At 41.9% G+C, this 13,674-nt stretch overlaps 1 protein-coding gene across 1 annotated transcript; it reads left to right on the top strand.

Annotated features, from left to right (window-relative positions):
• Positions 1–498: 498 nt before the first annotated feature.
• NUDT15 (nudix hydrolase 15) lies at positions 499–13,067 on the top strand. The gene is made up of 3 exons (XM_045869442.3): positions 499–682; positions 4,609–4,805; positions 10,317–13,067. Exons 1-3 carry the CDS (start codon positions 525–527, stop codon positions 10,475–10,477), a joined length of 516 nt encoding a protein of 171 aa, XP_045725398.1. The 5' UTR covers positions 499–524; the 3' UTR covers positions 10,478–13,067.
• Positions 13,068–13,674: the final 607 nt, after the last annotated feature.

A 13,674-nucleotide genomic window follows, 5' to 3' on the forward strand; every position in this document is an offset into this window, starting at 1 on the left:
ATCAGTGGGCCATATGTTTGGGGGATGATTACCAACATACATCTAGGGGGATGGAGATAAAGGAAATTTCCAAAGAATTTTTGTATCTTCAAGAAGACTTATAGGATGGGGGGCAGGGTGGATCCTCAGACTAAGAATGCCTCTTGCCCTTAGCAAAGTATTAACATTGAAGAAATTGAGTTCCTAGAGGAATGTCACTCTGCCTGTTTCAAGGACGATCAGTGGGCGGTAAGTAGTAAGGAAATTTAATTTTTCTTTTGCCCTGGTTTCCCATATCAGGTATGTTTCGTAAATGTTGAAAGTGCAACAGTAAGTAGCATTACTTAAAACAAAACCTTGACAGTTAATCCTTGGAGAGGAATCACTAGCTTCATAAGCTGAGACCACCGCGTGAAGCAGAGACAGCAAACAAAGGCAAGCCCCTGGACTCTGGCTTCGGTTTTTCGCCAGCGCAGGCTCCCCGAGTGCTGGCGGCCCAGGGGGCGGGGCAAACGTCACTTCCCCCGGCCTCTGTCGGGGGCGCGATGACGGCCCGCCTGGAGCCTCCCCAGCGGCGTCCTGGAGTCGGGATAGGCGTAGTGGTAATTAGCAGCCAGCATCCTCGTTGTGTCCTCCTGGGCAAGAGGAAAGGGTCAGTTGGAGCCGGCAGTTTTCAACTTCCTGGAGGCCATTTGGAGTTCGGGTGAGCAGCTACAGGGGTCACCCAGGGAAAGCCCAACGTGCAGGGGAAGGATGAACTCTTTGCGTGCGTCCGTGCGTCTTTGCGTGCACGCTGACGCTGCGTCTTCTCGCGCGTTCCTCTGCTCGCCCCCTCTGGCTGATAAACCCCGCCCACCCCAGGTGCACGCTGGGAGCGGGGCACTGAGCTAGGGAGGCTGGGGAAGGAGCTGACTTAGGTGTTGAGTCCCGCTAGCACAGTCCTCTTCTTCTGGCGTCACGGTTGCGAGCTGGTGTGTGTCGTGCGTTTTTCTAGTTCTTGCACGTAAGGGACGGAAAGTGGGTCTTTATAACCTTCGAGCAGTCCAGTTTTGCCAGTGAAGGTATTTGCATGGTTTGGCTGTGCTTTAAACTTCCACGCATGGACGATCTGTTTCCTGCCCGAGCAGATTTACTTGCACCCTGACCAAGCAGATGGGCTAGTCGAACTCTGTGGGCCTCAGTGTCTTCATCTTTCCAGTGGGGAAGTTGGAACAAAGCACTTTTTAATGTCCCTCTCTGCTTTGGCATTCTGTGGTTTGATAATGGATCAGACCAACAAAAGAAGTCGGGTAGTTAAGGGTCAGGTCTACCCAAGGGTGCAGAAAGCCGGGGATTGTGCTGAAAGGTGGGTTCTGAAGGGAGAATACGGTTAAAGTCAACAGCAGATAAACAGCATCTAAAGCGTTCAGAGCTAGCACTTGTTTTTCCATTAGTGTAAAAGTTCCAGACATGCATAAAAGAGAAAATAGTTGGTGAATCCTCATATACCTGTTACTAAGCTTGTTCTTTCATCTTTATTGCTCCCTCTCAACAGACACACCTAAAACAGCTCCTTGTTTTCTAGACTCGTCTAAAGGAAAACTGACATTTATTATACCACCCCTAAATAATTCAGTATGTATCTGTAATAGGCTTTTCAAGAGACGTAAACACGTTTTTCCACCTTAACAAAATACCATTTTCACACCTCAAGGTAATTCTTTAATAACCTGTGATACCCAGTCTGTACCGTTTTCCCCAATTGTCTTGAAAATGTCTTTTTATTGTTTCGTACCAATCGAGATCAAAGGAGGAGTACATATTACATGTACTTTGGGGTTGATAAATTTTTTTAAGTCTCCAAATCCAACAGTAATCCACCCCCCCTTTCCCTTTCTTTCCATGCTATGTTGAAGAATTTGGATCATTCGGAGAATTTCATACATTCTGACTATATTCTTCTAATCCACCTATTTGTTATAAAGTGCTAGTTAGAAGTAGAGGTTTGATCCTAGTTCCCTTTAACCAGACTTTGTCTTTTATGAAACATGGAATTCTTCGTAGCACATGGAATTTTTTAAATGGTCTTCAGGATTTTAAAAAGCATCAATAAGTTTATCATTTTTAGATAATTAAGATAAGCCATCAGTTAATAACTAATAAAATTCCGGGCACACTATATTGTACTTGGTCAATTGTTAATAGGCATTAGGTCACAAACTAAGCACTAGTTAGAATGTATAATTACTGGAGCAATGGCTAAAGATAGCTTAATAATAACACAATAAAGTATTGGAATCTTTACTCAGATATTCAATGATAATAGCCAGAATTGAACTTTAATGAGCTTTTACTAAGTGCTAGATATTATGCTAAGCTCTTCACATGTATGCTTTCACTTATCTTTATATGACTGATACACTGACTGGGCTAAGTTTGATGGGAAACAGATAGGAAATGGCTTTATTTTCTCCTTCCATTGTCTTTAAACATGATTTGTCTCTCCCTTCTCTGCTGCTCCAAGACATTTCCTGCAAATTCTATTGTTTTCCTGTCACTTGATTATAAAAATAAATCACACTTCGGTCATTGTGATCCACTTCCAAGCATTTGTCTCTCCCCTGTAGTGGGGAAAAGGAGAGAAGAGGAGGGCCTCCTCCTCTTCTCACTGTTTCTGGTTTCCTTCCTTCTCCAGGATGCTGGGGAGGAAGGGAGGGAGCCAGACTTTTTACATTACTAGTGCTGCTGTGGGGGCACCTGGGTGGCTCAGTTGTTAAGCGGCTGCCTTTGGCTAAGGTCATGGTCCCAGGGTCCTGGGATCGAGCCCCGCATCGGGCTCCCTGCTCGGTGGGAGGCCTGCTTCTCCCTCTCCCACTGCCCCTGCTTGTGTTCCCTCTCTCGCTGTGTCTCTCTCTGTCAAATAAATAAATAAAATCTTTAAAAAAAAAAAAATAGTGCTGCTGTGATCCCCCCATGGGTAAGGTCTGGATGCAGTATTCACAGGTGTGCTCTCTTTCTCAGCATATATTCGTTGGTTGTTTGGAAGTCCTATAAGGATGTCTATACTGCACAGTTTTCTGACATAGGTGACTGATTTAGCTTTTGCTTAGCACACTATCTTGCATTTTCTTTATGCTGCGGTGCCCAGTTGTCTCTTGTAGCATCTGTTGGGCCCAGAGGAAATTCACAATCGAAAATAATGCCTTCACTGTCACCCTTTTCTCTTGCTCATTCATCATGGGCTTCTCTAGCCAGTCTCCTGCTTTCCAAATTCTCAAGGTGGGAATAAGCCTCAGTCTCTGTCTTCACATGCATCCCTAAACATCAAGGGACACATTTTAGACTTACCGAAGAGCTCTTACCTTTCTACCGCCCCTACTCTGATGCACGGCCTGAGTTTCCGCAGCTCCATATGTCTTTAGCAGGGGAGTAACACACCAGTGTCTCCTTGGAAGTCACACCCAATCTCTGACCAGTTTTCTTGGAGCACCTCTCACTTGGCTTTGGGGCAGAGTTGTCCCCTCATCAGGAGGAAGGGAAACATTGCTACTATGCTTGAAAATGCATAACTTTGGGGCCCCTGGGCGGCTCAGTCGTTAAGCGTCTGCCTTCGGCTCAGGTCATGATCCCAGGGTCCTGGGATCGAGCCTCACGTCGGGCTCCCTGCTCAGTGGGAAGCCTGCTTCTCCCTCTCCCACTCCCCCTGCTTGTGTTCCCTCTCTCGCTGTGTCTCTCTCTGTCAAACAAATAAAATATTTAGAAAAAAAAAAAGAAAATTCATAACTTCCCTCCCTCCCAAAAATCTCTCTTTTTTATTATGTAGACTGGGTGGGGTGAAGGTCAAAAGACTACTCTGGCCTTTGGAAACTTTTGAGTTTAGATGGCATCTGTTTGGTCTTTTGCCATACTCTTTAGAACTTAGAGGTGTTTATTGCCTCTTGTCCTCAATTTTGAGGGTTAATCAAAAATTGTGAGACTGCAGGAAAAGACATCATCCACTTCTTGATACACCTATAACAACCCAGTGAGAGAGTGGCATTATCTCTTTATTTGTCCAAGATAGAAAGTAATGGACTTTGAAATCAAACCTAGGTCTAGCTAACTCCAAAGCCTGTGCTCTTTTTTTTCTTTCTTAAAGATTTTATTTATTTTTTCAGAGAGAGAGACAGAGACAGAGCACAAGCAGGGGGAGCTGCAGGCAGAGGGGGAAGCAGGCTCCCCATGAGCAAGGAGCCCAATGATGCAGGACTCGATCCCAGGATCCTGGGATCATGACCTGAGCTGAAGGCACATGCTTAACTGACTGAGCCACCCAGGCATCCCAGCCTGTGCTCTTAACTGGTATATCAAACTGTCTCCTGATTGCATTCGGCTTCCAGGCATGTGAACGAGTGCTGAATTGGCTAAATGTTCTTTTTTTTTTTTTTTTTGCTCAATATGAAGTCCTTTTGGTCTTCAGATAACTTCAAATACTTTATACTTCAGATGAAGAGAATGTCAAAGGCAGGGTTGTTGATTGATTATTTTAAAGCATGAGCCAGTTACAGTTCTTCTTGCTTTACACTAGAAATTCCTAGCTAAGAATTTCCATGGCAAAAAAGTAAATTACATAAACAGAATTGAATACAGTGGTATGCTTCTGTTTTCCAGTGAAACGTGGGAAGAATGTGCTCAAAGGGAAACCTGGGAAGAAGCAGCTCTTCACCTGAAAAATGTTCGCTTTGCCTCAGTTGTGAATTCCTTTGTTGAGAAAGAAAATTACCATTATGTGACCATACTAATGAAAGGAGAGGTGGATATGACTCATGACCCGGAACCCAAGAACACAGAGCCTGAAAAAAATGAAAGTAAGAGAATTATAATATACTCATGCATCTTCTGAGAGAAGCATATCATCTGAGTATTACAGTATGTTGCCATGGGAAGAGACTTAGAGTCTCTTCATACAGAAATGTAAATATACTTAAATCCTGAGACCATAAGGACACAGCAGGAAAGAGACCTGGCTCCCGAGCCATACTATTTGACTTGCATCCCGGTTTTTCCACTTAGAGGTTTGCAGCCTTCGGCAAGTTATTTAAAGTCTCTGGGCCTCTTTTTTCCTCTATGATAAGAGTAACCACCTCAGATGGGTTGTTGTAAGGATAAAATGAGTTAATGCGCATAAAGAACCAAGTGAACAGCCTAAGTACTCAGTAAATCTTAGTTTTATTGTTAGTGTTTTATTTTACTTCAGACTGATTTTAAGGAAAACATTTAAGGTGCCATGCCCAGTGTTCTCACCTGTATAAAGGTATAAATTTCCTTGTATAGAGAGGGACTAACCAGAGTTATCCTCCGTGTCGCGTCGGGTGCTCTGAAAGCTGTAACAACAATTGATACTTACTGTGTGCTAAGCGTTGTTTTAAGGGCTTTGCATGTATCACCTCTCTTCAAGTTTCATAAAAGTCCGTGACAAAGAGTAAAATATTGAATTTATCAAATATATTATTTGCCATATGAAACCTGATCCAAGTGGTCTTGTGTCCTGAACCTCCCCTGTAAACATTTAATTTATTCTCTAATATGGAAGAATCTTTTCATTCAATAAATAGTTCCTGAGTACTGTGTGCCCGTTACTATTCTGGGCACTAAAGAAGCGGCGATGGGCAGAACAAAGTCCCTGCCCTCTCAGACGTGACATTTCACTGGGGGTGGGGGGGAAGGCAACAAATTGGCAGGTATTTTACAGTGTAATTATAAGGAATAAGAAGGATAGGGACACATGGGTGCTGCATCAGATAGGGTGGCCAGGGAGGGCTCTGAGAAGGGGACATATATGCAGAGGCCTGGAGGAAGTGATATTTCTAGATGAATAAATCATCACTGAAGTGTTTTGCAGATTGAATTGATTGAATGAACAGAAGGGCATGTCCCACCCAAAGGCCTGTTGAGTCATATATGATTTTTTTTTTTAATAAAACAGATAACTACTGGAAATCATCTCAAGTGAATTAGCAAAGTCTGAGCCATTTTTACTCACTATACCCTAACACCAAATGTGTGGCTTTTCTCCTTACACCAAATAATTCTCCAGACATCAGTTGGGTGTCTTACAATTCAGTTGAATTCTTACACAGTCTGGAGTTAGTATCAGATCCCAAAAGTTAAGGAGCTCAGTTCCACAAGACTGTCCCCAGTCACTTCAAATGCCAGTCGAAAGTCCTGGCCTCCTGTATTTCTGACTGCCTGGCTACATTGGGCTTCCCACCACCTCCTCCTCGGGTTCAGTAATTTGCTAGAATGGCCTGCAGAACTCGGGAAAACACTTTCCTTACATTACCAGTTTATGACAAAGGAAACAACTCAGAACAGCCAAATGGAAGAGAGGCACTGGGCCAGGTAGGTGGGGAGAGGGAGGCTGAGCTTCCATACTCTCAAGGAGCATGACACCCTCCTGGCACCTTGATGTGTTCACCAACCGGGAAGCTCTCTAAATTCTGTTGTGTAGGGTTTTCATGGAGGTTTCTATGTAATGGGACTATTGCATATTATTATTGCTACAACTGATTAAATCATTGTCTGCTGGTGATTAACTCAATCTCCAGCTCCTCTCCCCTCACCTCAGGTGGGATGTGGGTGGTGGGAAGTCTTTCTGGTCACCAGCCCCCATCCTGAAGCTATCTAGGGACCTCCAGTGACCCATCAGCTTATTAGCATAAACTCAGATATGGTTGAAAGGGGTTTATTATGGATAACAAAAGTTGTTCCTCTCATCCCTATCACTTAGGAAATGACAAAGGTTTCAGGAACTCTGTGCCAGAAAACAGGGAGGAAGGCCAGATATGTATTTCTTATATCACAGTAACACACACAAAAACACCCAAAAAGTATCCAAAGGCCTCCGGTTGGCCTTGGGCACAACTAAAATCATTCATGCCTTAAGAAGGGAAAGCAGGACAGGTAGGTGAGAAATGTACCAGGTTCCCTGGGGGAGCTCTCTACAAGTTCTGCTCTCTCTCCCATCCTAATTATCCTGGATAAATTGAGGACTAGGAGAGAGGACAGTCCAGGACAGTAACAGTGGGAACAAAACTCAATAGTCTAGATATCCTGAAGCTGTGGGGAGGAGCAGTTGATTACTTGGCTTTTTAACATCAAATTGAAGTGTAAATATGGATATTTCCACGTTAACACTTTTTGTAGGACTCCGTTTCCTACAAAGCAGGATGTATTTCATATACCTGAAGCAAAATATATTTCATATAACTGAATTTTTAAAAACGAATTTGAGGCATCATTTATTCAGGTAATAAATAAGCACAGATCATTGTTATCTAAAAACAGAAACTTCAACTTGGAAGAAATGACCATTTCCTTATTTTTATCTCTGTTACAGGCAAAAAAAAAAAAAAACCTGAGACAAAACGATGAAATAGTTTGGTTTTGTATACTTAGTGTCCTTCATAAGAAGCAGACATAGAAAGTATTCATTTGTAGATAAGGGCCAAGCAGAAAACACCGGAGTGACTGTCCAACCGGCTCTGACCAGTCGGCAGTCAGCTGCCTGTGTCTCTCAGGCCCCAACCCTGCCCGGCCACCCCACCTGGTCCCTGCAGGGATTGATCGGGCCCAGCTGAGCCCCCTGGTGCAGAGTGCTGGCTGCCTCTATTTCTAGTTACCTTCCCCTGACATTCAGAAGGTATCTCAGGTTCAGTTCAAGTGTTCAGTTTCAGATCGTACTTAATGTTTTTCCTTTATTGAACTGTGCATACATAAAGGGCAGAATTTGGGTTCATTCACCTTTGCCTGGCTCCTATTCAGAGTACATTGTTCAGAATATGTTGAAGGAAGAAGGGAACGAGGGAATGAGGTTCCCAAATACAGTACCTAGACTGGCCTACTTTTTAACAATTTCTAAAAGACTATTCTACTTTATGAAGTTCGTTATTAGGGTTTTTGTTACTCTACTGTTGTATGCATTGTTTTTCTCCTCCTAGAATATGGTAGTTTTGAGTCCTTTTTACATGCTTTGTGATTTTTTAAAAATTCATTTATATAACTTTTTTTTGAGTTTGTCTCCCTTCATTTGGTTGACCCTCTCACATGCTAGTAATCTGAAATCAAACAGCATGATTTTATAAGGCCCAAGGTTACTAGCACCAAGTCAGATTTGACCAGAAACACTCATTCCACTCTATCCCTTAGTAACAATATAGCGGGCATTATTTTCACTTTTTTCCCAGTTGAGAGCCCTTGCTGAGGACCAGCTGCAGCACAGCCAAGATGCAGTGGCTCGGTGGTGGTGGTTTTATTTATAGTATAAACATGCGGTCTCTCTCCCATGTTCATCAGATCTTGGATCTGGCTCCCCCGCTTCAGGTTACAAGTTAGAGCATCTTTCCTCCAGCCAGCCAGTTATAATTAGGAGGATCAGCCAGGTGCTTCATTTTCTCCAAGACAAGAGAAACTTTACAGACAGCTCTCTTGAGACTCTGTTAATTCGGCATCTTGCAGACCATTGCTGGGTGACACCTCTCTGTCTCTCTCTCTCCCCCCTCCCTCTCTCCCTTTCCTTCCTTCCTTCCCTCTTTCTTTTAGTCTGTGGTCACAGTGGCTGATCACTCCTTCCTGAACTTGTTCTAACTTTATGGATTCTCTGTCCCCTGCTTTCTCAGAGTGAAAGTACATACCTGTATTTTATAGGCAGAGAAATACTTAATGGAAGTAACTGCACTTAAACATAAGTATACACATGTGATCATGAGGAAACGTAGTTTGAACATGGAGTGTATATCTTAATAATATAGTATTTATATATTCATCTGTTAGCATCTGTGCTTTCATGTTATTTACATCTAAAGATTTAATTAATTTATTTATTTGGGAGAGAGAGCACTTGTGTGTGAGAGTGGGAGGAAGAGGGAGGGAAAGAATCTCAAGGAGTCTCTACACTGGGCTCATGGAGCCCATTCTGGGGGCTTGATCTCACAACCCTGAGATCATAACCTGAGCCGAAACCAAAAGTAGGTTGTTCAGCCCAGTCACCCAGGCAGCCCTCATGTTATTGACATTTAAATCATCAAAGAAGGGGTGCCTGGGTGGTGCAGTCTGTTGAGCAGCCAACTCTTGGTTTGGGCTCAGGTCGTGATCCCCAGTCCTGAGATGGAGACCCTGTCGGGCTCTGCGCTCAGCATTGGAATCCGCTTCAGATTCTCTCTCCCTCTCTCCCCTCTCTCTCTCTCTGCCCCTCCCGCTCATGCTCTCTCTCTCTCTCTCTCAAATAAAATAAATAAATAAATAAAAATAAAAAATAACTCATCAAGGAAAACACTGTTCCCTAAAATGTTCCTCTAGAATTTTATGGATTTCACAACTAATAGACACTGTTAAATCTTTCTTCTTTCAATGGATTTTTTTTAAAATTGGTCCCATCCCTACTGTCTTTCTTTTTTTTTTTTTTAAAGATTTTATTTATGTATTTGAGAGAGAGACTGAGAGAGAGAGAGCACGAGAGGGGGGAGGGTCGGGAGGGTCAGAGGGAGAAGCAGACTCCCTGCCGAGCAGGGAGCCCGATGCAGGACTCGATCCTGGGACTCCAGGATCATGACCTGAGCCGAAGGCAGTCGCTTAACCAACTGAGCCACCCAGGTGCCCTCCCTACTGTCTTTCTACCTAAAGTGTACCGCAACACAGAGAATACTTCTTATTCTCTGCACAGCTTCCATTACCTTTTAAAAAGATGGAGGATAGCTTAGAAATGTAATTTACCGGGGCATTAGTCGGTTAGGTGTCTGCCTTCGGCTCAGGTCATGGTCCCGGGGTCCTGGGATCGAGCCCCGCATCGGGCTCCCTGCTCAGCAGGAAGCCTGCTTCTCCCTCTCCCACTCCCCCTGCTTGTGTTCCCTCTCTCGCTGTCTCTCTCTGTCAAATAAATAAATAAAAATCTTTAAAATAAAAAAAAAAGAAATGTAATTTACCTTATTCTATAGGTGAGGTAACTAGTTTATTTTAACGTAGTATTGTAACCTGTCGTATATAAAGTTCTGTGCGTTTCATTTAAGCCAAATATTTAAGCAAAAATTGAATGGTCCTAAATCTGGGTTTTACCATAATGGGGCTCTTATAAACTTGGCTTCATGTGGAAATAACAGCATGTTTTAAATGATCACCATTCTGTTACGCTCATTCTAAATGCAAATTATGTTGGTACAGCAGAGCTAATGCATAGCATCACTGTGATTAGTAGCATACTGTTATCAGTGGCGAGTCATTTTTGAATTTAATCAATTTTTTCTCAGGATAGGTTAACTTGCCAAAATAAATATTCTTTGTTTGCTTCTAGCTAAATTAATTGATTTGGTATCCTTCTTTTCTAGGTTGGGAGTGGGTTCCCTGGGAAGAATTTCCTCCACTGAACCAGCTTTTCTGGGCACTGCGTTGTTTAAAGGAACAAGGCTACAATCCATTTAAAGAAGATTTGGATCATCTGGTAGAATACAAAGGACATCATCCTTGGGGGTACAAGAAGAAAACCTGATTTATTTTAAAAAGACAAAAGAAGGTCCTGTTAGAAAATGAAAAATATCTACATTTCAGAACAACTCCATTTTATTTAGAAAGTTCCATATGATTGTCAGTTTATTTGATCTCTCTTAATATACCCAACACCCTTTCAGCCAGTACTTGTGAAAAATTTTCGGGCATTATGTCGTGAAGTGCACTTCAGACTCAGCGTGACAAATGGTGGTATTGTGGCACTTCTGCTCTCTGTATTTCTTTGTGATTTTTACTGTGCAGTTTGTCATGACCAGCTTGCATGGGGTGGAGGGCAGTAGGATTTGCCTTAGTGTTTCCGTTCAAATAGAGATCCTAGTTCAGATGCTAACACAGTGTGCCTGTTGCAGAATTTATCCTGTCTGTTGATTTTCCTCTTCTGTTTTATTTAAAGCAAAATTTTTAGTACTGAATTATGACCGTCCTTGCACCTGGAGCAACAGGACAGGTCATTAGGGTGTATGTCCCAGAGTTCTGATTCAGAACCTACCTCAAGAGAAGTGAGACAAACCGCCTGAGATATTACCCTGTCATTAACAGGCCATGTAATTTTGGATTTCTCACCTAATCTCTGTGAGATCCAACTTCCTTATATCTAAAAGAAGAGTAGACTAGGGCACTGGTTCTCAAGGTGTGGTCTGGGGAGGTCTGTGAGACCCTTTCAAGGGCACTCAAGGTGAAAGCTGCTTTCATAATACCAGGACATTATTTGCCTTTTCCACTGTCATTCTTTAATGAGTGTACAGAGGAGCTGTCCAGAGGCTAAGGGACATGTGATATTGTAACAGACTGAATGCAAGAAGAAACCAGGCAAGCCTCATGGATGATACTCTTCATAGGTTTATCTCAAATATAGTTGATTGGGAATTCATTGATTCCTTTTTTTAAAATTTAAATTCAATTAACATATAATGTATTATTGGTTTCAGAGGTAGAGGTCAGTGATTCATCAGTTATATATAACACCCAGTGCTCTTTACATCATGTGCCCTCCTTAATGCCCATCACTCAGTTATCCCATACCCCCACCCCACTCCCCTCCAGCAACTCAGTTTGTTTCCTATGACTAAGAGTCTCTTATGGTTTGTCTCCCTCTCTGATTTTATCTTGTTTTATTTTTTTTCCTCTCTTCCCCTATGATCCTGTTTTGTTTCTTAAATTCCACATATCAGCGAGATCATATCATAATTGTCTTTCTATGATTGGCTTATTTCACTTAGCATAATAACCTCTAGTTCTATCCACGTCATTGCAAATGGCAAGGTTTCATTTTTTTGATGGCTGAGTAGTATTGCATCGTATATATATACATCTTCTATGTCCATTCATCTGTCAATGGACATCTGGGCTCCTTCCGTAGTCTGGCTATTGTGGGGAATTCACTGATTCTTTAGGCTAGAACTTATCACCAAGCAGATGTGTTACAGCTTCAGAGACTTACCACAAACCTGTAGAGTTTTTCCACATCAGCTACTTTAAATTTTTGATAGACTCATTAGGAGCTTGTGAGATTGTTTGTTTTAAATTCACCCAATTAGACATGAAGGTTTATTGCAATGGAAATTAAAAACTAACCTGGGCTGTTATTTATAGGGAAAGGTGAAAGGATAAGTTTCATATTAGAAGGGGATTGCATTTATCCCAGTACCTAATATGCTCAGTTGGCATCCCATAATCACTCAGTAAATATTTCTCTAAATAAACAGATGAACGGAGGAGGATTTAGAACTCTTATGTAAGCAGTTAATTCTTAGGTGATTTGAGAATTGCCTTTAATGGAAAAAAACGAATGTTGACTACTAGCAATATTCTCTTAAGATTAAATGTCGGCTAGAGTTCCTGAGGTATACCTCACCCTGCCAGGATGCTGGGGAACCTGAAATATCTCTTCATCTGTTTGCTAGATCAAGCCCGGAGGTGTCCTGTATCCCCAGATAAGCAAGTGCGGTATCCTAGCAAAAGCATTCCCAGTAGAGCATGATGTGAATTCAGCCTCCCTTACCTCCACTTGGAAGAGACAGTTCCCTGATAGCTTAACTGCTAGCTTTCCAAATAAGGCAAATGCTTTCAGATGAAACATTCTCTTTGGGGCAGCAAGGATCATATTAACTGGGAACTGTGGAGAAGGAAAGCTCAGGGAGTCATCTCTGTGGGAGAACACAAAGTCTTGTTCCAACATAAAATCAATCACATGTCAATGCTGCCTTTTAAAAAAAATAATTAGATTATTTATGTTGTACTGAATTTGAACCCATCACACTTAATCCCAAATTCTCATTCTAGACTTCCTCCCATTTTTATGTTTAAAATGTTTAAGTATTTGGCTTTTTGCATAATAATATTGCTTAGAGTTCAGTATAAATATCATTAAACACCTATCACAGTACTTAGCACACCCCTCTGGTTGGCTAACTAACTGAGGTAAAATACACATGACAACATTTGCCCTCTGACTTATTTTTGACAGTATACCTAGAATGACTTTTCAAAAACTTGAATCTGATGGTCATTTGGCTTCTTTTCAATTGAGGCTGTTACAAATAAAGCTGCTGTGAGCACTTGAACATGCTTTCTTTGGGGTTCACATGTGTATTTATTTCTGTTGGATGTAAACAGATGAGTGGAAAGGCTGGGTGACAGAGTACATATCTTTGCTAAAGAAATCTTTTTTTTTTTAAAGATTTTATTTATTTATTTGACAGAGACACAAGCAAGAGAGGGAACACAAAGCAGGGGGAGTAGGAGAGGGAGAAGCAGACTTCCCGCTGATCAGGGAGCCGGATAAGGGGCTCGATCCCAGGACCCCAGGACCATGACCTGAGCCGAAGGCAGATGCTTAGCGACTGAGCCGCCCAGGGGCCCCTTGCTAAAGAAATCTTAATGTGCTTAATTTATAAGTTGCCTCTTCAGAACTTGCTGGGGGTATTATATAACATATGAGAGAGAGATCCTGGATATATAGTTACCAGGATATATATATATATATATACACACATATATATATATATATATATATATATATATCCTATTAACTTTCTAGAATATTTTAAGAAATCTAAATTCTGAAATACATTTAGACACCAGGGTTTTGGATGAGATTGTAGAGCTGTATATATAAATGCAAAGTGAGTGTGTACATCGCAGTTTGATTTCTTTGAGGTACACGTGAAATTCCCTTTT

This window comes from Mirounga angustirostris, unplaced genomic scaffold, assembly GCF_029215605.1.
Source record: "Mirounga angustirostris isolate CCGP_5_RB_7025 unplaced genomic scaffold, mMirAng1.0.hap1 SCAF_3, whole genome shotgun sequence".
Classification (NCBI taxonomy): domain Eukaryota; kingdom Metazoa; phylum Chordata; class Mammalia; order Carnivora; family Phocidae; genus Mirounga; species Mirounga angustirostris.

Excerpts from the sequence above, each read along its gene's own strand:
- NUDT15 (XM_045869442.3), top strand. The coding sequence starts at position 525 with ATGACGGCCCGCCTGGAGCCTCCCCAGCGGCGTCCTGGAGTCGGGATA. Across the intron at positions 683-4,608 it reads GGAGGCCATTTGGAGTTCGG|TGAAACGTGGGAAGAATGTG; the intron begins GTGAGCAGCTAC and ends TCTGTTTTCCAG. Across the intron at positions 4,806-10,316 it reads AGAGCCTGAAAAAAATGAAA|GTTGGGAGTGGGTTCCCTGG; the intron begins GTAAGAGAATTA and ends CTTCTTTTCTAG.